This window comes from Doryrhamphus excisus, chromosome 5 (assembly GCF_030265055.1).
Source record: "Doryrhamphus excisus isolate RoL2022-K1 chromosome 5, RoL_Dexc_1.0, whole genome shotgun sequence".
Lineage (NCBI taxonomy): Eukaryota > Metazoa > Chordata > Actinopteri > Syngnathiformes > Syngnathidae > Doryrhamphus > Doryrhamphus excisus.
Window position 1 is genome coordinate 2,115,466 of NC_080470.1, and position 27,256 is coordinate 2,142,721.

The 27,256-nt window shown below is 37.0% G+C and overlaps 1 protein-coding gene and 1 long non-coding RNA gene across 3 annotated transcripts in view; one reads left to right on the top strand and one right to left on the bottom strand.

Moving 5' to 3' along the window:
• Positions 1-1,633: 1,633 nt before the first annotated feature.
• LOC131129103 (phosphatidylinositol 3-kinase regulatory subunit alpha-like) lies at positions 1,634-25,982 on the bottom strand. Of its 2 annotated transcripts, XM_058072261.1 has the most exons (12): positions 25,440-25,982; positions 21,356-21,932; positions 18,540-18,692; positions 16,079-16,184; positions 15,780-15,878; positions 13,615-13,795; positions 12,223-12,342; positions 11,978-12,120; positions 11,185-11,361; positions 11,006-11,074; positions 9,768-9,929; positions 1,634-9,691 (listed from the first exon to the last, which is right to left on the bottom strand). In XM_058072261.1, the coding sequence occupies exons 2-12, from the start codon at positions 21,582-21,584 to the stop codon at positions 9,502-9,504; spliced, it is 1,629 nt and encodes a 542-aa protein (XP_057928244.1). In that variant the 5' UTR covers positions 21,585-21,932; positions 25,440-25,982; the 3' UTR covers positions 1,634-9,501. The 2 variants fall into 2 exon arrangements, with proteins under 2 accessions (XP_057928244.1, XP_057928245.1); XM_058072262.1 differs by lacking the exons at positions 18,540-18,692; positions 21,356-21,932 and having other exon boundaries at positions 25,440-25,981.
• Positions 15,523-27,256, top strand: part of LOC131129105 (uncharacterized) — a 38,721-nt gene continuing 26,987 nt past the window's right edge. Inside the window, exon 1 of the long non-coding RNA XR_009129751.1 lies at positions 15,523-16,204. This is a non-coding gene — a long non-coding RNA (uncharacterized LOC131129105). The remainder of the gene's footprint in view (positions 16,205-27,256) is intronic.

A 27,256-nucleotide genomic window follows, 5' to 3' on the forward strand; every position in this document is an offset into this window, starting at 1 on the left:
TTAGACGATAACTTTACCAAGAAAAACCCGAACAGTCCTTAAAGGCATCAAAAGAAGTGTATTAAACAAGTACGTCTGTGCGCCATCTTGGATTGGCTACCTACCTGAAAGCCTGGTGTGCTCAACTGGACCACGTTGAAACTTTTAAGACTCACCGTCAAGCCCAGAACATAAGTATTTCTCTCTATTGTTGTAGTATGAAAAGTATGAAAGAGTAATCTGTCTGTTGAGTCTATTGTAGTATGAAAGAATCATCAAATAGGACACTGCTTTGAAGCAGAATGCGTGGTAGCTCTATGCTAACTCGCTAACGCCAATAAACACAGGTGAGTCTGTGTCTTAAATAAGACACAGAAATAGAGCAAACGCTCCTTTTAATGGTAATTAACCCTCAACAATTAACTGTATTGTGTAGTGTCATAGATATGTCAAGCAATGGTACATGTAATTGTGGTTTAATTAATCACATCTGTTATTTATATTCCATGATACAGTAGTATCCCATGTGTAATATGGATAGTATTATAGTGTAAGCTTTAGTGACATCTAGTGGTGAAATGTGAGTCTGTTGAGTCTCTCTATTGTTGTAGTATGAAAGAAGTATGTTGTAGTATGAAAGATTAATTAATCGCATCTGTTATTTATATTCCATGAACAGTAGTGTCCCATGTGTAATATGGATAGTATTATAGTGTAAGCCTGGGGTGTCAAACTCAATTTACCTGGGGGCCACCGGAGCTAGGGTCTGGGCAAGGCTGGGCCGCATCAGGTTTTCCTTTCAACTTAAATAGCCAAAAACCTACCATTTCCACACGGATAGGGAGGATAACTATTACAGTTATTTAACCTTTAACATGAATATTAATCAAACGTAATAATTTTTTGCGGGGTACATGATACCATACAGCATCCATATCAAACTTGCGCAGGCCGCACTAACATTAAACTTTCATATCAAGGCGGGGGCCTCAAAATAGTGTCCTGCGGGCCACATTTGGCCCGCGGGCCGCATGTTTGAGACCACTGATTTATACATATTTTGCAAAGTATGTATTTTCTGAGAGATAATTCTTTATCTTTTTTTAATCTTTGTTTTATAGACATGACAAAACACGACTATAGTCACATTTATACTCTTTTTTATTTACAACATATTGCGCAACTGCAGGGTCTTGAGACACATGCTAACTCGCAAACTAGAGAGCTAGCGACCTAAACGGTAGCCTTCAAGTTATTTCCTTTCAACTTAAATAGCCAAAAACTTACCACTTCCACACGGATAGGGAGGATAACTATTAACAGTTATTTAACCTTTAACATGAACATGAATCAAACATAATAATTTTTTCTGGGTACATGATACCATACAGCATCCATGTCAAACTTGCATGGGCCGCGTGTTTGAGACCCCTGCGCTAATGCCAATAAACACAGGCGATTTTGTGGTTTAATTATTCGCATCTGTTATTTATATTCCATGATACAGTAGTATCCCATGTGTAATATGGATAGGATATGGATGTGGATAGTGACATCTAGTGGTGAAATTTGAGTCTGTTGTTCAAACCCTGGAATGCTCTCTTCCAGTACTGGACAGTACTTCCTAAACTCAAATTATATCAACAAACACACATCATTTACAATGTTTACTTTATTTAGTAATTAAAGTGCATACATGAACAATGGAAGAAGTTAAAGAAGGACAATAAGTTTTACACCAACGAAATGGTTTTAAACCAACACGTGTCCTCAGGTGACTGCAGACTCCTAAAAGAAAGACAAGCTACCGCGACAAAACGCACAATGCCATTGCATAATTGAAGTAGTAAACAAACATTTACGTTAACAGTATTTTTCTTCACAGCAATAAACTATTAAGTGCAGCTAAAAGATTTGTGATGGGACAATTTCCGACAGTCACAAGAGCAACAAGTCAAGGTCACAGAAACAGTTGAGTGAAATACACAAACACGTAGAGAGGTATTTGATCATATGCACAGCTCAAACTGAAACACAACTTTCCTAAATCTGTAATCTTGTTTTAGATTTTAGATTATTTTTTCCCCCCCATGCTAAATAAGTCTTCTGGTTTAACTCAGGTTTTTATAAAATGGGTCATTACGGTGTAAAGAGAACAAAAACCTAAACCTAAAACATAAATAAGTTTTGAAATCCAAACTAACTATCTTTGCTTTTTTTTGTATTTCACAAGCAAAACAGAGTGACCGTCCGTGAGTGCTTTTTGATGGAGGGGATGCCTCGCAGCAGGACCCCGCTGCTCGTTGAGAAGAGCAAAACTGACCGGAATATGTCGCTACAAAGGAGTCTGAATACTAGGTAAATATAACGACAGTTGCTAAGTTTGTAACACCGATCCCTCTTGCAACATGTTCTTATTCTTTAGCCGATCGGGTGTGTTATGATGATATCTATGGATCATGTAAAGAACAATTTGGATCATAGAAAGAACAATTTGGATCATGGAAAGAACAATTTGGATCATGGAAAGAACAATTTGGATAATGGGAAGAACAATTTGGATCATGGGAAGAACAATTTGGATCATGGGAAGAACAATTTGGATCATGGGAAGAACAATTTGGATCATGTAAAGAACAATTTGGATCATGGAAAGAACAATTTGGATCATGGAAAGAACCATTTGGATCCCTCTTGCAACATCTTCTTATTCTTTAGCCGACCGGGTGTGTTATGATGATATCTATGGATCATGGAAAGAACAATTTGGATCATGGAAAGAACAATTTGGATCATGGAAAGAACAATTTGGCTCCCTCTTGCAACATCTTCTTATTCTTTAGCCGACCGGGTGTGTTATGATGATATCTATGGATCATGGAAAGAACAATTTGGATCATGGAAAGAACAATTTGGCTCCCTCTTGCAACATCTTCTTATTCTTTAGCCGACCGGGTGTGTTATGATGATATCTATGGATCATGGAAAGAACAATTTGGATCATGGAAAGAACAATTTTGCTCCCTCTTGCAACATCTTCTTATTCTTTAGCCGACCGGGTGTGTTATGATGATATCTATGGATCATGGAAATAACAATTTGGATCATGTAAAGAACAATTTGGATCATGGAAAGAACAATTTTGCTCCCTCTTGCAACATCTTCTTATTCTTTAGCCGACCGGGTGTGTTATGATGATATCTATGGATCATGGAAAGAACAATTTGGATCATGGAAAGAACAATTTGGATCATGGAAAGAACAATTTGGATCCCTCTTGCAACATCTTCTTATTCTTTAGCCGACCGGGTGTGTTATGATGATATCTATGGATCATGGAAAGAACAATTTGGATCATGGAAAGAACAATTTGGCTCCCTCTTGCAACATCTTCTTATTCTTTAGCCGACCGGGTGTGTTATGATGATATCTATGGATCATGGAAAGAACAATTTGGATCATGGAAAGAACAATTTGGATCCCTCTTGCAACATCTTCTTATTCTTTAGCCGACCGGGTGTGTTATGATGATATCTATGGAGTCGTAATGGCAAGCTTCATTTGCATCAAATCTGTTTTTTGGGCCGCCACCGATAAATGAGTGTGTATTAAACACTTGTCTACTATGGCACATTTTGGTAGACATTATTTTTGTTTACTTCCATAAAAAAAAACGTGGTTATTGCCATTAAATCGTAATTTCTTGAACATAAGGTGCAAAGTAAAATTAGACAACTCGATCTGGTTATATCAATAAAATTGTACAAAGTGAGCATTTTACGTGCATTAAACTAGGCTAAGTTTGTTTCTTTTTGCACAGTGACGAAATATTTACACCAACACAAAAAAAAAATGGCGCACACTTAGGGGAATACAAAGTCATCTACTTGAAATAATAATAATAATAATAATAATAATAATAATAATAATAATAATAAAATACTGTTGTGAACGTGGTTTAAATGCCACACACAAGCACTGTCTTCTTAGTGCTCTTTCAGTCGTATGACATCAGTCAGCACACTTAGCACCATCGCGAATCGGCTTGCTTTCAGTTACAGTGATACGAAACGACAACATGGAACAGTCATCATAACTCCACATCGGATCAGATGCATTAGTGCAAAAAATATGCTTCATGTTGCCCCCTCTTTTGGAGCTGCTGTGCAAATTCCTGTGCTTTAACCCTCCTCTTGTGTTAGGGTTCGACACCGACCTGTTTTACATTTTAATGCATAAAAAGAATCACATAACATTTGTTTATTGCATCAAGGTTTTTTGACTTTGTCAGGAAACTCTATTTCAACAAAATAAAACCAAATATTTTTTTTTTTACTAAATTTAAAATGGTCTGGTTGAAATTATGACCACTGTATTGTTAGGGTTGGTTTGGACCCGGTTATAATAATAATAATATGACTATAAAGCAATATTTGGAGCCCCAACTGAAATCATAAGTGTCCAATTAGCCAACACAATGACAACCAGCTCCTCTTCTCATCATGGAAGCTTCAGGGGATTCTCATTTTGACCGCTTTTCCAGGATACCAGCAGAAAAACAAGGTCCACACATGGGAGGGGAATTCACTCATTTGACTGATGGATGATTTCACATTTACTATTTGGATCATGGAAAGAACAATTTGGGTCATGTAAAGAACAATTTGGGTCATGGAAAGAACAATTTGGATCATAAAAAGAAAAATTTTGATCATGGAAAGAACAATTTGGATCATGTAAACAACAATTTTGATCATGTAAAGAACAATTTGGATCATGGAAAGAAGAATTTGGATCATGGAAAGACCAATTTGGATCATGGAAAGAACAATTTGGATCACGGAAAGAACAATTTGGATCATGTAAAGAACAATTTGGATCAATGGAAAGAACAATTTGGATCACGGAAAGAACAATTTGGATCATGGAAAGACAAATTTTGATCATGTAAAGAACAATTTTGATCATGTAAAGAACAATTTGGATCACGGAAAGAAGAATTTTGATCATGTAAAGAACAATCTGGATCATGTAAAGACCAATCTGGATCATGTAAAGACCAATTTGGATCATGGAAAGACCAATTTGGATCATGGAAAGACCAATTTGGATCATGTAAAGAACAATTTGGATCATGGAAAGACCAATTTGGATCATGGAAAGACCAATTTGGATCATGTAAGGAACAATTTGGATCATGTAAGGAACAATTTGGATCATGGAAAGAACAATTTGGATCATGGAAAGAACAATTTGGATCATGGAAAGAACAATTTGGATCACGTAAAGAACAATTTGGATCACGGAAAGAACAATTTGGATCATGGAAAGAACAATTTTGATCATAGAAAGACCAATTTTGATCATAGAAAGAACAATTTTGATCACGGAAAGAACAATTTGGATCACGGAAAGAACAATTTGGATCACGGAAAGAACAATTTGGATCATGTAAAGAACAATTTGGATCACGTAAAGAACAATTTGGATCATGTAAAGAATGTCAAGAAGTAGAGTGAACCAAGATGTGGACCTGTTCTGCTTTTTGATTCCACTTTATACTAAAGTTGTGTTGGTGAAAACAATAAGTTTTTCTACCTTTTCTTGACATGAATATATATGGGTCAAAATTGACCCCAACACCATAGATGTTTCTTTAGTGATTCATACTAAAATGAGAACATAAATCTAACTCATTGATTTAAGAGATATGTTCTATATCCCTCAGTAATAGCCAGGTAACAAAAGAACCTTCAATTTATTCATTTCATAATATTCTTTTGAGGTTCATTTGACCATTTTTGGAAATTGAAATGGAGGGGTATAGTGACAAAAAAAGGCCAAAAGTATTAAAAGCAACATTTTCATGGATGAGGAAGCCTAAGAAGGTAACCAAGACATGAAACCCAAATTTGATGGTTATTGTTTTTAGTGTATTTTATAGCTGATTTAATACATGGGTCAAAACATAAGAGATGCTACCAGAAAGCTAACACAAGAGGAAGGTTAACTATGTTTCTCTTTCTCGGCTGCACAATGTTGAAAATGTTTTTCAATATTTTACATCAAAATATATGTGATAAATTGTGAAACGGAAACAAAAAAAAACACAAGCACTCACACACACATTAATAGTAAAAGTGAATCGGGTACTCGATTTTTACGGTACTGCAGTCTTCGAGCAACTGTGAGTCTGTGAGATTCAAGTCTCTGTCGACTACACGTGAGTAACTGACTCGAGTACCACAAGTGTTTGTGGAATACACGTGAGTCGGTGAAAGTTGAGTCTTTGTCTAGTACCCATGAGTCAGAAACCCGAGTCTTTTCAAGTTTCCATTAGTCACTGAAACTTGAGTCTTTGTCTAGTGCTCATGAGTCAGAAACTTCAGTCTTTGTCTAGTGCTCATGAGTCAGAAACTTGAGTCTTTTCGAGTATCTATAAGTCGGTGAAACTTGAGTCTTTGTCTAGTGCCCATGAGTCAGAAACCCGAGTCTTTTTGAGTTTCCAAAAGTCACTGAAACTTGAGTCTTTGTCTAGTGCTCATGAGTCAGAAACTTCAGTCTTTGTCCAGTACCCATGAGTCGGAAACCCAAGTTTTGTCGAATATCCGTAAGTCAGTAAAACTTGAGTCTTTGTCTAGTACCCATGAGTCAGAAACCCAAGTCTTTTTGAGTATACATAAGTCAGTCAAACTTGAGTCTTTGTCTAGTACCCATGAGACAAAATCTTGAGTCTTTGTCTAGTGCTCATGAGTCAGAAACTTGAGTCTTTTCGAGTATCCGTAAGTCAGTGAAATTTGAGTCTTTGTCTAGTACCCATGAGTCAGAAACCCAAGTCTTTTTGAGTATCCATAAGTCAGTCACACTTGAGTCTTTGTCTAGTACCCATGAGTCAGGAACTCAAGTGTTTTCGAGTTTCCATAAGTCACTGAAACTTGAGTCTTTGTCTAGTGCTCATGAGTCAGAAACTTGAGTCTTTTTGAGTATCCATAAGTCAGTGAAACTTGAGTCTTTGTCTAGTACCCATGAGTCAGAAACCCGAGTCTTGTCGAGTATCCATAAGTCAGTGAAACTTGAGTCTTTGTCTAGTACCCATGAGTCAGAATCTCCAGTCTTCATCAAATGCCTTTGAGTCAATGACATTCTTTGTCCATGACTAAAAAACAAACAAACATAAGTATTCATTGAGTACCCGTGAATAAGTGAATCTTGAGTCTTCCGGTACCCGTGGGTTAGTGAAACTTGAATCATTGTCTGCTACCTGTGAGTCAGAAACACAAGTCTTTGACGAGTACCCGTAAGTCAGTGAAACTCGAAACAAAATTTGTTGAGTAAATGTTGAGTTAGAAACTTTTTTTTGCCGAGTACCCGTCAGTAAAACGTGAGTCTTCGTTGAGGACCTAGGATTCAACAAGTCAAGTTTTCATCCAGTACCCGTGAGTCCGTGAAAACTCCACTCGCAGGCTAAGTTTTAGTGACCCGTTTGTGAATCAGTTGCGTTTTCCACGGGTATGAATACATTTATACAAATGCAGTTAAAGTAACAGTTGCACAATTAATGACGTATGAACTGGTTTTCTAGTAGTAGCAGGTGACGTTAGAGACAAATACCCGTGAGTCCCGATTTAGTAAAAAACTTTCGAGTTTCAAACGACCGGTTCATGACCGTCAATTCCACAGCAAATCACACCAGGCATGCATGACTTTTAGTTTTTTTCGATATGTCAGGATTAACGAAAGCACTGAGTTATGAGCCCAAGTAGGCGCCATACTGTGTTATTAGAACATATATACTGTAATATACTGTAATATTCATACGCGCAAGCACAATCAAAGCGAGCACATCTGTCTAGACCTGGACAGATCTGAAATGTAAACGCATTCAATTCAAGAGTAATCCTTACCGCCGACTGTTATGTTGATTGTACTGAGTCGTCCTAACACGGCTGATGGATTTCATCTTGATTTTGCTAAAAGTAGAAATAATGGCTGAACTGGAACCAAATCTTCCAGTACAGTACGCCAAATGGGCTTTTTATTGTGCTTTTTTTTCACCCCCGTGTGGACACACATGAATATAAATGGACGATTTACTCCAGTTTAAATCTTTTAATTTATGAATCGGACTGGACTTTGTTATTAAATTACTACCACTACACTGTACTGTTCGGTTTTTGGTATTTAATTCGTTCTGAAAGGTCAGACCAGGAGTGACAAGAACAAGAAAACGTAAATAAAAAAAAAATAAAAATAAAGAAATGGAAAAATCTGCAGTAATTGTACAAAAATAAAGTCAAAATATAAAAAAAAGTGGACAAGTAACATTGTAATACTATTAGAAAAAAATAACATAATTTTTGTGGCAAAAAGCTAATATATTAGAGAAAAAAGATGCTAATTTTCAAAAAGTCGAAATATTATGAGAAACCACCAAAATAACAAATGACATAACTTGATGCGGAAAAAGTTTTGTTATGAGAGTAAAGTCAACTTATGGGAATACAGTTGGAATTAAAAAAAAACAAAAAACTAACAAAAAACAAAAAAAAACAAACAAAAAAAAATATATATATAATGCCATTTTAATAATAATAATAATGCCATATATGTAATGCCATTTTTGTAGCATAGTGTTACGCAAACAAAACAAAACGAAATTGTAATTTTTGTAAAAATTCAAGTTAGAGGGAAAAAAAGTTAAATTATTGAAATAAAGTCAAAATATTGCGGAATAAAGTCAATATCACAAACGGAAAATTTACGAACATTATTTAAGAAATAAAGTCATAAAATTAATTAAGAAATATATGGAAAATAAAAAAAAAAACAATGCGGAAAAGACTAATTTTTCATACAAACTCCACACAGAGATGGCCGAGGGTGGAATTGAACTTGGGTCTCTTAGCTCTGAAGCCTGTGTGCAGCCCTGGTTCAGTATATTTTTCATCAAAATAGTAGTCATGCCAAAATGTTGTGTTGCTGCTGGATGTTCACAATATCCGAGTGATACTGTTGTGGGGGGTGCTGGAGTCTATCCAAGCTGCCTTCGGGCGAGAGACGGGTGGAATCGAACCCTGGTTTCCTAGCTGTGAGGTCTGCGCGGTAACCACTCGACCACCGTGCCGCTTATTCAATTGTTGTATTTTGAAAATTAATAGTAAACTAAGCTACTTAAATACTATATTAGTAAAATAAATGAGTCTGAATAATAATTACGGATGTGACGATTGATTTGATTGATTGATTGATTGATAACTATTGATTGATGTGTAACTATTGCCCAACAAGAAAAACATACCAATTGTATTTATCCTTAAAACTACTTTGGAAAAGTTGCTATTTTTGATATTTTGATATGACATCATGTTTTTTTTAGGAGAGTTTGATATAAAAAAATAACATTTTCTTTCAGTTTGAGCTGGTTTAACAGTGTCCCTCTGTTTTTGTTTAGTTTTCATCTTCCGAGTGCTCGTATAGTGAAGCATGGAGAAAGTGCTATCAGTGTGGCATGCTGGTGGTTTCTCAGCTGGGCTGCTGGCTGAGAGCAGGCCAGGCCAGGGTTACATTCAGCTGCTGGTTGTGTTGGATCAGGGATGCGTGCTGATAGTGGAGGACCAGCTCTCTGAGCGACGAGTACAGGTTATAGGGCTCGGCGAAACCGTAGCCTGTAGATGTCCTGTTGATCACACAGTGCTTCACGTGCCCGTCCGCACTGTGCAGGAGGATACCTGTGTTTATTTCCACGGTAAATACCGCTAACCGAAGAAGTATTTTTTGAAGGTACTTACACGACCGAGCAGGCAAAGGATCCTCTCTGACTTTGGCTATCTCTGATAAGGAAAGTGCCGTCTCTCCTGCCCTTCAGGAGCTCCTCTGCCTCCTTCCGAGTCATACCTCCAACGTACCAGGTCCTCTCCTCGTGGTGGGTGCAATCTGCCAGGGTGTACGGGCTAACAAAAAATGGAAGCTTCATGGTAACTATAGAACATAGACTGAATTTGCAGGATTCATTCATTCATTCATTCATTCATTCATTCATTCATTGGAGTCGCCGATTAACCTAGCATGTTTTTGGAATGTGGGAGGAAACCGGAGTACCCGGAGAAAACACACTCCACACAGAGATGGCTGAGGGTGGAATTGAACTCGGGTCTCCTAGCTGCGAGGCCTGCGCACTAACCACTCGACACCGTGCAGCCTATCTGTAATATATTCAATATATTCGATAATAGTCCTGCCCTCATGGATGACAAAGGAAATGGGAAATAGGAACAATTAATCGGTTATGAAAATTGTTGCTGATTAACTGGGTAATTGATTAACCATGGATTAATTGCTGTCGTTCTTGTCTTGTTATGGTACAGTATAGGGCCAAGTATGTTAAAACAAAAGTCAGCCAATCACAGGGCACATATAGACAAACAACCATTCACACTCACATTCATACCTATGGACAATTTGGAGTCGCTAATTAACCTAGCATGTTTTTGGAATAAAATTAAAATTAAAATTAAAATTAAAATTAAAATTAAAATTAAAATTAAAATTAAAATTAAAATTAAAATTCATTCATTCATTCATTCATTTTCTACCGCTTTTCATTAAAATTAAAATTAAAATTAAAATTAAAATTAAAATTAAAATTAAAATTAAAATTAAAATTAAAATTAAAATTAAAATTAAAATTAAAATTCATTCATTCATTCATTTTCTACCGCTTTTCCTTAAAATTAAAATTAAAATTAAAATTAAAATTAAAATTAAAATTAAAATTAAAATTAAAATTAAAATTAAAATTAAAATTAAAATTAAAATTAAAATTAAAATTGGAAGTCGCCAATTAACCTAGCATGTTTTTTTTAATTTGGGAGGAAACCGGAGTAACCGGAGAAAACCCACTCCACACAGAGATGGCCGAGGGTGGAATCGAACTCGGGTCTCCTAGCTGTGTGGCCTGAGCGCTAACCACTCGGCCCGCCAGTTGTTGTTAATTAAAAAAATCATTAGGATAAAGAATAATACTCACTCCTCTTCAATCCGTACTCCAAGCCAGTCATTAATCTGACTCTGACTGGTTCCTTGCTGTGAGAGCCATCTGTAACCAAAAACTGAGTTAGTTTGCTAGAGTTAGTTGCACATACTAAGTCGTACAGCATTTCCTAATCACGACTAGTCCAGCTGTACAAAGTGGTAGTATAAACCCACATCAAATACTGATCTCTGATCTTCCTGAGCTGGACCAGGTCTGGTTTCAGGTGGTTTATTTTCCTGTCCACCTCCATGTGGGCCAGGACTTTGCTCCTCAATTCGTCCTCCAGCATCATTTTGCTGTTGTGTATCTCCTCCACCCTTGACTGCAGATCATCAGAGTTATTCTGAATCCTAGAATCAAGCAGGAGAGTCGATCTCGGTAAAGAAGAATGGTTGTTTACATGAATTATATTTTCTACTACAGTAAACCTCGGATATATCGGACTCGGATATATCGGAAATTCGCTCACAACGGACAGATAAAAAAGAAGCGATTTTTCTGTAATGCATTTCCAATAAAAATTCATTGCATATATCAGATTTTTTATCACGGATTTCGCCTATTTCGGACAAAATCTCCAGTCCCGTTCCAATGCATTTCCATGAAATTTCCCTCGCATATATCGGATGGCCGCATCGTGGCGCTCCGATTCGCCGAATCGTGACAGGCCGCTATACGACGTCATTTGCAGCGTTTGCAGCGTTGCCTGCGCGTCCAGGTACATTGGAAACATAGTCAAGGAAGTGCCTTTTTATAACGGATAAAATCCCATTTACGCATATACCGGATATAAATCCGATATATGCGTAAAACGGACATTTTCCGGTATACGCATATAACGGATTTCGCTTATATCGGACAAAACCAGTGGGAACAATTGAATCCGATATATCCGAGGTTTAATGTACTTTAAGTTGGTCTGTGATCGAAAATTCCATAAAGACAAAAACACTACTAGATCCGTACTTGTCAGTTTCCGTATTGTTGTCTAATTTCAGGAACATGTCAATGTATTCCTTGCTGTAGCGTTCTTGGGTTTCACACTCCTCCTCAAAAATCCGAATGATTTCACTGAAAGCCTCAATGGCCATCCGTTTAGTCTGCAATTCCTACATCGGAATGAAGAAAAATGATATTATACAGGATATTTTGTCATCGGAAAACATCTATTTTGACTACATCAGGAAGTAAACGTTTGGGCTAGCATGTACCTGTGATGTTTGGTTAAGCTCCTTGTTGAGACGGTCGTACTCTCTGCTCTTCTCTTCGTAATGGTCCTGAAATAACTTGAGCCGTTCGCCGACTGCGTCAATGTCAACCTCCATCACTTGCTGCGTAGACGACGGATGAACGCCGTTGATGAATTGGAAACACTCAGGGTAAATGTTTATACGCATTTTCTGATTTGAAATATTATTTCACGTTGAATTCCCGAATAACTCCTACTTAATAGTTTCTCAATTGGTCACAACTGGACTGTTCAGGTTGTCTTCATCGATATTTCGTCTCTGATCCGAGCTGGCTTCAGCGGTTCATGCTCAACGAAATTAAAATTAAAATTAAAATTAAAATTAAAATTAAAATTAAAATTAAAATTAAAATTAAAATTAAAATTAAAATTAAAATTAAAATTAAAATTAAAATTAAAATTAAAATTAAAATTAAACAAACAACCATTCACACTCACATTCATACCCATGGATAATTTGGATTAATTAACCTAGCATGTTTTTGAAATTAAAATTAAAATTAAAATTAAAATTAAAATTAAAATTAAAATTAAAATTAAAATTCATTCATTCATTCATTTTCTACCGCTTTTCATTAAAATTAAAATTAAAATTAAAATTAAAATTAAAATTAAAATTCATTCATTCATTCATTTTCTACCGCTTTTCATTAAAATTAAAATTAAAATTAAAATTAAAATTAAAATTAAAATTAAAATTAAAATTAAAATTAAAATTAAAATTAAAATTAAAATTAAAATTAAAATTAAAATTTTAAGTCGCCAATTAACCTAGCATGTTTTTGGAATGAAATTAAAATTAAAATTAAAATTAAAATGGACTGGTGTCCAGCCAATCACAGGGCACATATAGACAAACAACCATTCACACTCACATTCATACATATGGACAATTTGGAGTCGCCAATTAACCTAGCATGTTTTTGGATTAAAATTAAAATTAAAATTAAAATTAAAATTAAAATTAAAATTAAAATTAAAATTAAAATTAAAATTAAAATTAAAATTAAAATTAAAATTAAAATTAAAATGGACTGGTGTCCAGCCAATCACAGGGCACTTATAGACAAACAACCATTCACACTCCCATTCATTCCTATGGACAATTTGGAGTCGCCAATTAACTAGCTAGGACAGTTCTAGCGTAGCCCAAACGTCTTCTAAGACAACCTGAACAGTCCAGTTGCGATTGATTCAAAGTCCCGAGAAAAGGGAAGTAGTATTTATTCAGTATACGCTTATGTACCGTTTGATCAGATGTTTTAACACAGCACAAAATGGTAGTATTTACTTCATCTTATATTTGACAGATATCAACTGATATTTAATGTATGCAGTATTCTTCTGAACTCACCAGCAGATATTTGGAGATAGGAAACAGCAACCTGGTATCCAGTTTAGAGTTGTACTGGGCCAGTGATCTGTCCTGGTAATACTGAATAAGATCCACGACTGAAAGGAAAGTCAATGGCTCAGAGAAACCGTACTTTCCTCCATGATGGAAGATCTTTATCAGTCTATTGGAGCCATCTTTCCTGTAAGATTTACAGTGAGTACATATGATGTAAATATCTGTAGAAGTATTAGAACACGGAAAAAAATATGATAATATTTGGTATTTTACAGTAAATAACCTTTTCCTTGTAGAGGGATCACACTCTTATAGCATACACACTAGCATGCTTTGCTAAACTAAGCTAACCCTCGCTAGCTTCCATTCACGCTTCGTAAGAGCGGGGTTAAAATTTTTTGTTTCAGGTCGCAGTTTCAGTATGTTTACTTCGGAAAGGTGTCCGGCTAGTAGTGTATTTGTGATAGCGGTCCGCTGGGGAAATGCTTCCCAACAGAAACGTTCCATCTTCTCTTTTTGATCGTATTTTTCTTTTTCACAGTATGTCAAAATTACGCCGCTTACAGTAGATTTCATTTTCATTGGCCAATTCCGCTGTTACGTCAACACGGAAATCATAGGGCCCTAATTGTTATGACTCAATCGCATTTTTTTTTTTGGTACAGCCATAAAGAACGTTTGCCCCCAAATAATTTCTAGTCCAATATTTCCATCTTCCAGTTAAATACTGGAAGATGTTCAAATCCCCCCCGCAAGATAGTTTTAAGGGCATGTGTTGGTAGTTTATAAAAAAGACAATTTAACTTACTTTTTTTAATTAAAAATGTAAAAATTAAAATTTTTAAATTTTTAAATTTTTAAATTTTTAAATTTTTAAATTTAATAAAAAAAATAAAAAATAAAAAATAAAAAATAAAAAATAAAAAATAAAAAATAAAAAATAAAAAATAAAAAATAAAAAATTAAACATTAAACATTAAAAATTAAAAAACGTAAACTATATTAGGAAAGCAGGAAGTGAACAAATGCAACAGCTACTAATTGTAACAGTACTATGTGGAGGGGTAGGATTTAATAAGCTTTGCTTCTTCCTACTCCTTTTGGACATGTGGAACTGTGAAAAAATTTTAAAATAAAAAATAAAAATTAAAAATTAAAAAACGTAAACTATATTAGGAAAGCAGGAAGTGAACAAATGCAACAGCTACTAATTGTAACAGTACTATGTGGAGGGGTAGGATTTAATAAGCTTTGCTTCTTCCTACTCCTTTTGGACATGTGGAACTGTGAAAAAATTTTAAAATAAAAAATAAAAAATAAAAATAAAAAAACGTAAACTATATTAGGAAAGCAGGAAGTGAACAAATGTAACAGTTACTAATTGTAAAAGTACCATGTGGAGGGGTAGGATTTAATAAGCTTTGCTTCTTCCTACTCCTTTTGGACATGTGGAACTGTGAACTGATTATGTGATGCATTCAATTGTAATCTGATGCATGTTCAAATGAAATAAAACCATTACCATTATCTCGCATATTTAAGACCGCTAACCCCTCACATTTCAGCAACAATTTTTATGCCAATATATCGTCTCAAGGGACAATATTATAGAAATCAAACTTTGATATACTTAAGAGTAGTCAGTAAAGTAAAGTACGAACACTTTGCATGTCTAAAAAGCAGGTAGTACAAGTGAGTACCAAGCATGGTAGCGGTACCATCGTGGGCTGAGACTGCATGAGTGCTGTCAGTGGAGCTGGGGAGCTGTGGTTAATTGAAGGGAAAATGTGAATTCCAACAAGTACTTCATAGGAGATCATGTACGTGTTTCAACGTAATGACGTTAACTCACTGAGTTACTATTTATATATGTCTTTTATGTGTTTTTTTTTTTTTGCGCGAGAGGCTAAAGGAGGTGATGATGAAACTCCTCACCAATGGATGAGGCTGGAGTGCAATTTTAATGCCATAAAAACGACCGCGAGGTGGATCGGCATTGAAAACCATTCATCGCCAAAATGTGATTTTTTTTTTCTCACAGGAATTTGTCAATATTGAACATTTCAAATCGATGGTAGCATCCCTAGTTTATACTACATTGTACTATAGTTTATTGTTAGTACTAGTGAGCCTCATAAAACAACAACAAGAAGAAGAAAATCATTTACCTTAGTGTTAAAGTGTATTCTCCTTTGACCTTGGTAGAAGCATCCCGGACTAAGAATGTACCATCGGGTGTGTTCCTCATCATCCTGTTCACTTCGTCTCTGGTCAAATACAACAATGAGTTTTCCATTAATTCAGCAACCAGAGGAAAACAATGAATTAAAAATTAAAAAAAAGTTTGATAACTGCATTCATGATTTAGTTACCGAATATGTAGTACTAAACGAAGAACACACTTTTATAAATGATCTTTACATTGCAGCATGTTACATGTTCATTTTTTCATACATGTTCTCTGCACCTTGAGATGTTGCCCCAGTACCACTCTGCATCAACCAGCTGTTTTTGCTCGTTGCAGGAATCACATGCTGCCATCGCCGTAGTGAAGATATCCTTGGGTTGGATCTCTGCCGCCACAGAAGTAAAGGTAAGACAATAGAATTCATTCATTCATTCATTTTCTACCACTTTTCCTGACAAGGGGTACACCCGGGACTGGTGGCCAGCCAATCACAGGGCACATATAGACAAACAACCATTCACACTCACATTCATACCTATGGACAATTTGGAGTCGCTAATTAACCTAGCATGTTTTTGGAATGTGGGAGGAAACCGGAGTACCCGGAGAAAACCCACGCATGCACGGGGAGAACATGCAAACTCCACACAGAGACAGCCGAGGGTGGAATTGAACTCGGGGTCTCCTAGCTGTGAAGCCTGTGTGCTAACCACCCGGCGGCTGTGCAGCCCTGGTTCAGTATATTTTTCATCAAAATAGTAGTCATGCCAAAATGTTGTGTTGCTGCTGGATGTTCACAGTATCCGAGTGATACTGTTGTGGGGGTGCTGGAGCCTATCCCAGCTGTCTTAGAGTGAGAGAGGCGGGGTACACTCTGGACTGGTGGCCAGCCAATCACAGGGCACATATAGACAAACAACCATTCACACTCACATTCATACCTATGGACAATTTGGAGTCGCTAATTAACCTAGCATGTTTTTGGAATGTGGGAGGAAACCGGGAGAACATGGAAACTCCACACAGAGAGGGTGGAATTGAACCCTGGTCTCCTAGCTGTGAGGTCCGCACGCTAACCACTATACCACTGTGCAGCCCTGGTTCAGTATATTTTTCATCAAAATAGTAGTCATGCCAAAATGTTGTGTTGCTGCTGGATGTTCACAGTATCCGAGTGATACTGTTGTGGGGGTGCTGGAGCCTATCCCAGCTGTCTTAGAGTGAGAGAGGCGCGGTACACCCTAGTCTGGTGGCCAGCCAATCACATAGGGCACATATAGACAAACAACCATTCACACTCACATTCATACCTATGGACAATTTGGAGTCGTTAATTAACCTAGCATGTTTTTGGAATGTGGGAGGAAACCGGGAGAACACGGAAACTCCACACAGAGATGGCCGAGGGTGGAATTGAACCCTGGTCTCCTAGCTGTGAGGTCTGCGCGCTAACCACTAGACCACCGTGCAGCCCTGGTTCAGTATATTTTTCATCAAAATAGTAGTCATACCAAAATGTTGTGTTGCTGCTGGATGTTCACTGTATCCAATTGATACTGTTGTGGGGGTGCTAGAGCCTATCCCAGCTGTCTTAGAGTGAGAGAGGCAGGGTACACCCTGGACTGGTGGCCAGCCAATAACAGGGCACATATAGACAAACAACCATTCACACTCACATTCATACCTATGGACAATTTGGAGTCGCTAATTAACCTAGCATGTTTTTGGAATGTGGGAGGAAACCGGAGTACCCGGAGAAAACCCACACATGCATGCGGAGAACATGCAAACTCCACACAGAGACAGCCGAGGGTGGAATTGAACTCTGGTCTTCTGTGAGGTCTGCACGCTAACCACTATACCACTGTGCAGCCCTGGTTCAGTATATTTTTCATCAAAATAGTAGTCATACCAAAATGTTGTGTTGCTGCTGGATGTTCACTGTATCCAATTGATACTGTTGTGGGGGTGCTGGAGCCTATCCCAGCTGTCTTAGAGTGAGAGAGGCGGGGTACACCCTGGACTGGTGGCCAGCCAATCACAGGGCACATATAGACAAACAACCATTCACACTCACATTCATACCTATGGGCAATTTGAAGTCGCTAATTAACCTAGCATGTTTTTGGAATGTGGGAGGAAATCGGGAGAACATGGAAACTCCACACAGAGAGGGTGGAATTGAACCCTGGTCTCCTAGCTGTGAGGTCTGCGCGCTAACCACTAGACCACCGTGCAGCCCTGGTTCAGTATATTTTTCATCAAAATAGTAGTCATGCCAAAATGTTGTGTTGCTGCTGGATGTTCACAGTATCCGAGTGATACTGTTGTGGGGGTGCTGGAGCCTATCCCAGCTGTCTTAGAGTGAGAGAGGCGGGGTACACTCTGGACTGGTGGCCAGCCAATCACATAGGGCACATATAGACAAACAACCATTCACACTCACATTCATACCTATGGACAATTTGGAGTCGCTAATTAACCTAGCATGTTTTTGGAATGTGGGAGGAAACCGGAGTACCCGGAGAAAACCCACACATGCAACCGGGAGAACATGCAAACTCCACACAGACATGGCCGAGGGTGGAATTGAACCCTGGTCTCCTAGCTGTGAGGTCTGCATGCTAACCACTCCACCACCGTGCCGCCGGGAAAAAAAACAAATATAACATAATAATCAAATCCCTCCTTTTTAACGCGTACCGAGAATCCCTTTGATTAAACAAGTTGAAGAAAATACCGTCTTCCTTGGGGACGTTTCCTATGTCTTGAAACACATCGTTATCATCAGCAGCGGCGGCGGCGGCGATGGTGGAAAGGTCCTGCAGGAAAGGCGTCAAAGCGGTAGACCGAGCCTCGCTGTCATTTCGGCTCATCCTCGATTCCACGAACTCTGCAATATCAAACGAAGAACGGCGCGGTGTTAGCCATCCTGTCCGTTTTCGTCCATCTGTTACTGACAAGTACTGTACTGTACTGAGTCGTATGGTTATGTCGCTGAGTACCGCACCATGTGGGTGGGAGACACTGCCCAGACTAGTCCGCTGACAGGTGACACTGTCTGACTGCCTTGAATACCAGAAATGGCACTCCTCAATGCTTTTGGCACACTGGGGCCCACAGAATGTGTGTTGCTTCGAGTTCGAGTTCGACCTCGCCTTGCCTCGCCTTGCTTTGCCTTGCCTCACAAACAACAGCTGTCTGCATAGAGATTCCATGTTGCGTTGAATCGCCGCTGTTTTATTACGACTACGTATCTAATATATAAAACACTACTATACTTGATGTTGACATCCGAAGAAATGTACAAAATTGTGGCTGCATGTGGAAAAAAAAAATAATGTGTTAAAATTAGAAAGGTCCAAACTTATTAACCCGTGCCTTGCATACAGGAAATTTCACCTCGGTCATCAATCATGTCTGTAATAAATGTTAAATCTATTTGAACACACTCACTGAACCTTAAAAAAAAACCTATAATTTGTTAAAATATCTGCATGGTCACATGATACCTATGCAATTAAACATTTTTGGTCATTTGTGCCTCTTGAATACTACATTTAGCCATTGTAAAAAAAATTGTATATTCTTGGAGTATGTATGTACATGTACAGTAAAAAGCAATCTTCATTCGCTAAATGTACTGCCAAAAAGGCCAGTAAGGATAATTCATAATGCCGCCTACAGAGAACATACTAACTCCTTAAAATGACAAATACTTCAACTTGCTGATATAGTTCATCTTCAAACAGCTAAAATAATGCATAAGGCTAAAAATAAGCAATTAGCTAAAAATGAAAAAAACTAATTTTTTTCTCTTTATATTATTATTTTTTTTACTTTTTTTTTTTTTTACTTTTTTCCATTTGTGAAATATGAGCTAATAACTATAAAAGCAATCTTCACTGGCTAAATGTACTGCAAAAAAGGCCAGTAAGGATAATTCATAATGCCGCCTACAGAGAACATACTAACTCCTTATTTCTAAAATCACAAATACTTCAACTTGCTGATATAGTTCATCTTCAAACAGCTAAAATAATGCATAAGGCTAAAAATAACCATAACCATATCTTACTTATTGTGTGGAAATATGGGCTAATAACTATAAAAGCAATCTTCACTTGCTAAATGTACTGCAAAAAAAGCCAGTATGGATAATTCATAATGCCGCCTGCAGAGAACATACTAAGTCCTTATTTCTAAAATCACAAATACTTCAACTTGCTGATATAGTTCATCTTCAAACAGCTAAAATAATGCATAAGGCTAAAATGACTTAAATAAAAGTCTAAAAAAATAATACAAATAATTCCAAAATAAGAAAGACTTAAATAAAACTCTAAAAAATAATAAAAATACTGAAAAGTTAAAATGACAAAAGTCTAAAAAAGATACAAAGAATTTAAAAAAAAATAAAAATTTAGAAATAATTAAAAAATTAAAATGACTTAAAAGTCTTATAAATCATAAAAAAATATTCCAAAATAAAAATGAATGAAATAAAAGTCTACAACAATTATATCAATAATTCAAAAAATAATTCAAAAACAAAAATCACTTAAATAAATGTCAAAAAATACAAATAATTCAAAAGCAAACATGACTTAAATAAAAGTCTAAAAAAATAATACAAATAATTCCAAAATAAGAAAGACTTAAATAAGTCGTAAATAAAATAATACAAATTATTGTATAATAAAATTCTAAAAAAAAAACAAAACTAGGATGACTTAAATAAAAATAACAACTATTGGAAAATGTCTATCCTATAGTTTGAGACCATTTGTCAATTTGGTTTGGCTTCAATAAAAACAGAAAAAATAAAAACGAAGGAATAAATACATACATAGATAAAATATTACTTTAAAAAAAGCAGTTGATGTTTGCTAAATACAAGGATGAAGAGTCTTGAACCAGTCATGATGTGCTATATATATCACTATATTGACACTTACTATGGTACCCATTATGGCATTGGATGCTCATATCACCGAGTACTTCGGTACGTGACAAAAATAAATAAATAAAATTAAATTAAAAAAAATATATATATATTATATATATATACATTAAATATATATATTATATATATTAAAAATAATTTTAAAATTTAAAAAATATAAATATATATATTAGAAAGCAGGAAGTGAACAAATGTCACAGTTACTGATTGTAAAAGTACCAGATGGAGGGGTAGGATTTAATAAGCTTTGCTTCTTCCTACTCCTTTTGGACATGTGGAACTGTGAACTGATTATGTGATGCATTCAATTGTAATCTGATGCATGTTCAAATGAAAATAAAACCATTACCATTACCATTATCTCGCATATTTAAGACCGTTATATTATAGAAATCAAACTTTGATATACTTAAGAGTAGTCAGTGTACAGATTGTAAAGTAGTGTAGCTTTGCATGTGTAAAAAGCCGGTTAGTACGAGTGAGTACCAAGCATGGTGGCGGTACCATCATGGGCTGAGACTAGAAGCTAATAAGTCATATTTTCAGAAATGGATCAGCATAATGCGTCAGTGAATGCATCTGTATTTTACCTTGATCTGCTGGTGACTGATTAGAGCATGTAGCTGAAGCTATGTCAGACTCCTGTTGTGATTGGCTGCACCACGATGACGTCACTGGAGGACATGCAAAAAGGTCAGGCTCATCCCCTATTTGGTTGCTCTTCTCGTCCATGAGACGCAGTGATGCTAACTCTGACGTCAGAAAATCCGCTTGCTGGAACTCGTCCTGTTTCCAAAGTCGGGGACCCGCATCGGCCATTTTTTCTTTACAAAGACAACTAGGATTTTACGGAAGGTGGTGTTGCCGGGGTCTCCCAGTGCCGTTGATCACATGCTATCAGCTTCCAGTTATACTCATGGCCGACGATAGTGCAGATTTCATGGACATCGTTTGTTCAGGAGGAAGAGCTCGTTCTTCGGTCTGAATCCCCGGTTGAAGCACATCCTCGAGCAGAGTCATGACATTGTCAGTAGGTCTTGTTCGTTCGAGTACTGTTGACATTCACAGTCATTTTTTCGGTTTCATGCCTTGTTTGGGCAGCGCTTGGTTCGTTTGTTCCTCTAGATCAGTTGCTGAGCCGCAAACCTGCACTGCACGATGCACTACCTGAAAAGAGGGGGGGGGGGACGGTCAGAAAATCTCCGGTTTCCTCCTACATTCCAAAAACATGCTAGGTTAATTAGCGACTCCAAATTGTCCATAGGTATGAATGTGAGTGTGAATGGTTGTTTGTCTATATGTGCCCTGTGATTGGCTGACCACCAGTCCAGGGTGTACCCCGCCTCTCTCGCTCGAAGACAGCTGGGATAGGCTCCAGCACCCCCACAACAGTATCACTATTACTATATTGTCACTATATTATCACTATATTGTGAACATCCAGCAGCAACACAACATTTTAGCATGACTACTATTTTGATGAAAAATATACTGAACCAGGGCTAGGCCTCACACCTAGGAGACCCGAGTTCAATTCCACCCTTGGCTATCTCTGTGTGGAGTTTGCATGTTCTCCCCGTGCATGCGTGGGTTTTTTTCCGGGTACTCCGGTTTCCTCCCACATTCCAAAAACATGCTAGGTTAATTAGCGACTCCAAATTGTCCATAGGTATGAATGTGAGTGTGAATGGTTGTTTGTCTATATGTGCCCTGTGATTGGCTGGCCACCAGTCCAGGGTGTACCCCGCCTCTCGCCTGAAGACAGCTGGGATAGGCTCCAGCACCCCCGCGACCCTCGTGATGATAAGCGGTAGAAAATGGATGAATGAATGAATGAGTTCTCCTCCTATTTTGTGTGGAAGTGGTAACTTTTTGGCTTCTTATTTTGTCTTTCCCCACCCTCGGCCATCTCTGTGTGGAGTTTGCATGTTCTCCCCGTGCATGCGTGGGTTTTTTTCCGGGTACTCCGGTTTCTTTCCCACATTCCAAAAACATGCTAGGTTAATTAGCGACTCCAAATTGTCCACAGGTATGAATGTGAGTGTGAATGGTTGTTTGTCTATATGTGCCCTGTGATTGGCTGGCTCAATTAATTCCTCAATGCCACAATACAGCCAGAATGTAGCGGGCCATTTCATAGAATAGCTTAATTTTTTTTCCCCCGCAGAATTCCATAATCCGCAGAATTCAGGGGAATGCCTTCTAAATCTTTTCCCAAGCTTCCGGAATTAGTCAGCAATTTGTGACGCTCTACCTTTTCTAAGTATGAACGAGATGTGTGGTGAGGTCAGTTTACAGTTAACATCTATGCAAATGGACAATTCATATTTATAGGTTATGTTTGGAATATGAATAAAGTGGATGCAAGTTAAGCTCGCCCAAGATGAAACACTAAATCAAGAACCGACATTTTGTCTATTCCAACAAAAAAAACAATGGTACACCTTTAACCAGGTGACCGATACGGCTTTCCGATTGTTTTTTTACCGTTCTACATTTATTGTTAAACTCGTATTTACTTACTTTTACTGACCCTGTGTATCTAATACCGTACAGATTATTTGTGACGTAATCCATTTTCATAAAGAAGCATACGATCGAATCCGAATGCACCGACCGATGACAATCGTTGGTCAATACGTTTTTAGGAAGGAAAGACCGACTTCAAACGATATGCGGACGACGCAGTTTCTTATTCGAAATTATTCGGGTCTCACGGCAACGTTTAGATTATGTTGTTTTTTTACGATTAACTTTGCAAGTCAAAGATTACATCCACGGAATTGCTCGATTTTGATGATGTAATCCGAACTCAATCGTTTGCTCGCTTGATGAATTGGTGAAATCGAGTAGAAGCTCTACGGAACGATAAATGCGGTCAAATGAAATTATGGAAAGTATTTCTCGTCGTGAGTTACATATGAGGAACTCAAATCACCAAGGTAATATCCAACGGATAAAGTCGAACGACGATGGAACGATGGAACGGGACGGTTGACATTCGCCATATTTGCACGAAGCCATCATTGCGGTCAGGTCAGTTTACAGTTAACATCTATGCAAATCGACAATTCATATTTATGGGTTATGTTTGGAATATGAATAAAGTGGATGCTAGTTAAGCTCGCCCCAAGATGAAAAACTAAATCAAGAACCGACATTTTGTCTATTCCGACAAAAAAAACAATGGTATACCTTTAACCAGGTGACCGATACGGCTTTCCGATTGGTTTTTTACCGTTCTACATTTATTGTTAAAGTCGTATTTACTTACTTTTACTGACCCTGCGTATCTAATACCGTACAGATTATTTGTGACGTAATCCATTTTCATAAAGAAGCATACGATCGAATCCAAATGTACCGACCGATGACAATCGTTGGTCAATACGTTTTTAGGAAGGAAAGACCGACTTCAAACGATATGCGGACGACGCAGTTTTATATTCAAAATTATTCGGGTCTCACGGCAACGTTTAGATTATGTTGTTTTTTTACGATTAACTTTGCAAGTCAAAGATTACATCCACGGAATTGCTCGATTTTGATGATGTAATCCGAACCCAATCGTTTGCTCGCTTGATGAATTGGTGAAATCGAGTAGAAGCTCTACGGAACGATAAATGCGGTCAAATGAAATTATGGAAAGTATTTCCCGTCGTGAGTTACATATGAGGAACTCAAATCACCAAGGTAATATCCAACGGATAAAGTCGAATGACGATGGAACGATGGAACGGGACGGTTGACATTCGCCATATTTGCACGAAGCCATCATTGCGGTCAGGTCAGTTTACAGTTAACATCTATGCAAATCGACAATTCATATTTATGGGTTATGTTTGGAATATGAATAAAGTGGATGCCAGTTAATCTCGCCCAAGATGAAACACTAAATCAAGAACCGACATTTTGTCGATTCCGACCAAAAAAAAAAAACAAGTATATAAACACATAAACACCTTTAACCAGGTGACTGATACTTTCCGAGTGGTTTTTCCCGTTCTACATTTATTGTTAAACTTGTATTTACTTACTTTTACTGACCCTGTGTATCTAATACCGTACAGATTATCTGTGACGTAATCCATTTTCATAAAGAAGCATACGATCGAATCCGAATGTACCGACCGATGACAATCGTTGGTCAATACGTTTTTGGAAGGAATGACCGACTTCAAACGATATGCGGACGACGCAGTTTTAGAATAACATTTCTTATTTCAAATAATTTGGGTCCCACGGCAACGTTTAGATTATGTTGTTTTTTACGATTAACTTAGTCAAAGACTTAAGTCAAAGATTAGATGCACAAAATTGCTCGATTTTGATGATGTAATCCGAACCCAATCGTTTGCTCCCTTGATGAATTGGTGAAATCGAGCTTTACGGTCAAATTCGGTCAAATGAAAGAATGGAAAGTATTTCCCGTCGTGAGTTACATATGAGGAACTCAAATCACCAAGGTAATATCCAACGGATAAAGTCGAATGACGATGGAACGATGGAACGGGACGGTTGACAGTCGCCATATTTGCACGAAGCCATCATTACTGTCTTTGCCTATGACAACTAAACATGTGTAGAACTTTTTTTGGTCATATCCAAACTGCCGGAAAAATTCATCCGTGTACCCGGGAAAAACGCCTGCAGTACGGGACGCCACGCACTTACCTGGTCAGAGACCGAAAGACGCCGGCCATCGGAGGAACCCGACGTTTTAGTCGACATCCATGAAGCGGTGAAGAGACGTGGCTGTGAACGCACACGTGGCTCAGATCAAACCAACCACCGGCTTTGGTCCTCACGCCATCTTATGTCTTTCCGCTCCTCCTATCCTGTACCGCCTCTTCTACTGTGTCCTCCATCTTTGAAAAATCCTCTCCACTTTGTGTTTGTATAAACCGTCCGACTGAAACTTCTTCCCTCGATGTCAGTCCTTCTGGGGATTTCTCCTCTTCTTCTCTCCGATTTCTCTTAATGTCCTCCTTAAATTCGAGCATTTTCCAGGACTTTCCAGACTTCTGGTAATTATTTGACATACCTCAAAATAAGCAAAACAAAACTTTTCTGTGTTGGAATATAAAATGCTGCAATTGTCCATGAGAATAAAAAAAAAAACCAACTCCACAAACGACGGTATTTTAAAGCTAAAAGAGCTCTTCTTACTCCGCAACTCTTTTTCACAGTTGAGGAGCATAGTGTGCCAGCACAGTGGGGGTCAGAGACATGAGAATGAGTCGGTGATGGTGGTGGTGGTGGTGGGGGGGTGGGTGGGTGATGTGGTAGAAAAACCCTCCGAAATAAATAAATAAAAAGGACGGATGCCGCTGTTGCTATACAGAGCGAGGTGCTTAGCCGGGCTCCTGAAATGCTATTGGCCGCCTTGTTGCCATGTGCTCGGGAATCAGCAGAGATGCCGCTAACAAATCAAGGAAATGTTCTAATATTAGACTGTATGTATCTAGGCAAGTGGGAGCCCCTGACCCCTCTCTACTCTGCCAGCGTTACGTTCCACTTCACAGATCAACATAATGAAAGAAGCGGTGTGGAAGGAAGTGGTTAAAAAAAAAATGTTAGGTCATCGTAGACAAAAAAAAAAAAAAAAAAACACGATGCGCAGCCGCCCCCCCTCGGTTGTTTTTACTCTCAGTGATACGTGAGCCGGTGCCATAAGAAAATAAATTCTTCTGGAATGTTGGTAGTCGTGTCTCGGGAACACTTTGACTGAGTCGGTAAAAAAAACATTTTTATGGCCAAAGACAAACATGTAAATGTGAATGGGCTATACAGTATCCCTGTTTTATTTTATTTTATTTTATTTTATTTTATTTTATTTTATTTTATTTTATTTTATTTTATTTTATTTTATTTTATTTTATTTTATTTTATTTTATTTTATTTTATTTTATTTTATTTTCTATTAAATACATAGCCGTAATAATGTTTGTAAAGACAAACATGTAAATGTGAATGGGCTCTACAGTATCTCTGTTTTATTTTATTTTATTTTATTTTAATTTAATTTAATTTAATTTAATTTAATTTAATTTAATTTAATTTAATTTAATTTAATTTAATTTAATTTTATTTTATTTTATTTTATTTTATTTTATTTTATTTTATTTTATTTTATTTTATTTTATTTTATTTTATTTCTATTAAATACATAGCTGTAATAATGTTTGTAAAGACAAATGTGTAAATGTGAATGGGCTCGACAGTATCCCTGTTTTATTTTATTGTATTATTTATTTTTTTATTTTAAATCTTTTACATTTTAAAATGTTTCAATGTTAAAAAAAATTAAAAAAATTAAAAAAAATAAAAAATAATAAAAAATAATAAAAAAAGTAAAAAAAATTTTAAAAAACATTAAAAAAATTAAAAATCATTCTATCATTCTATCGTTCTATCTATCGTTCTATCTATCGTTCTATCTATCATTCTATCTATCGTTCTATTGTTCTATCTATCGTTCTATCTATCGT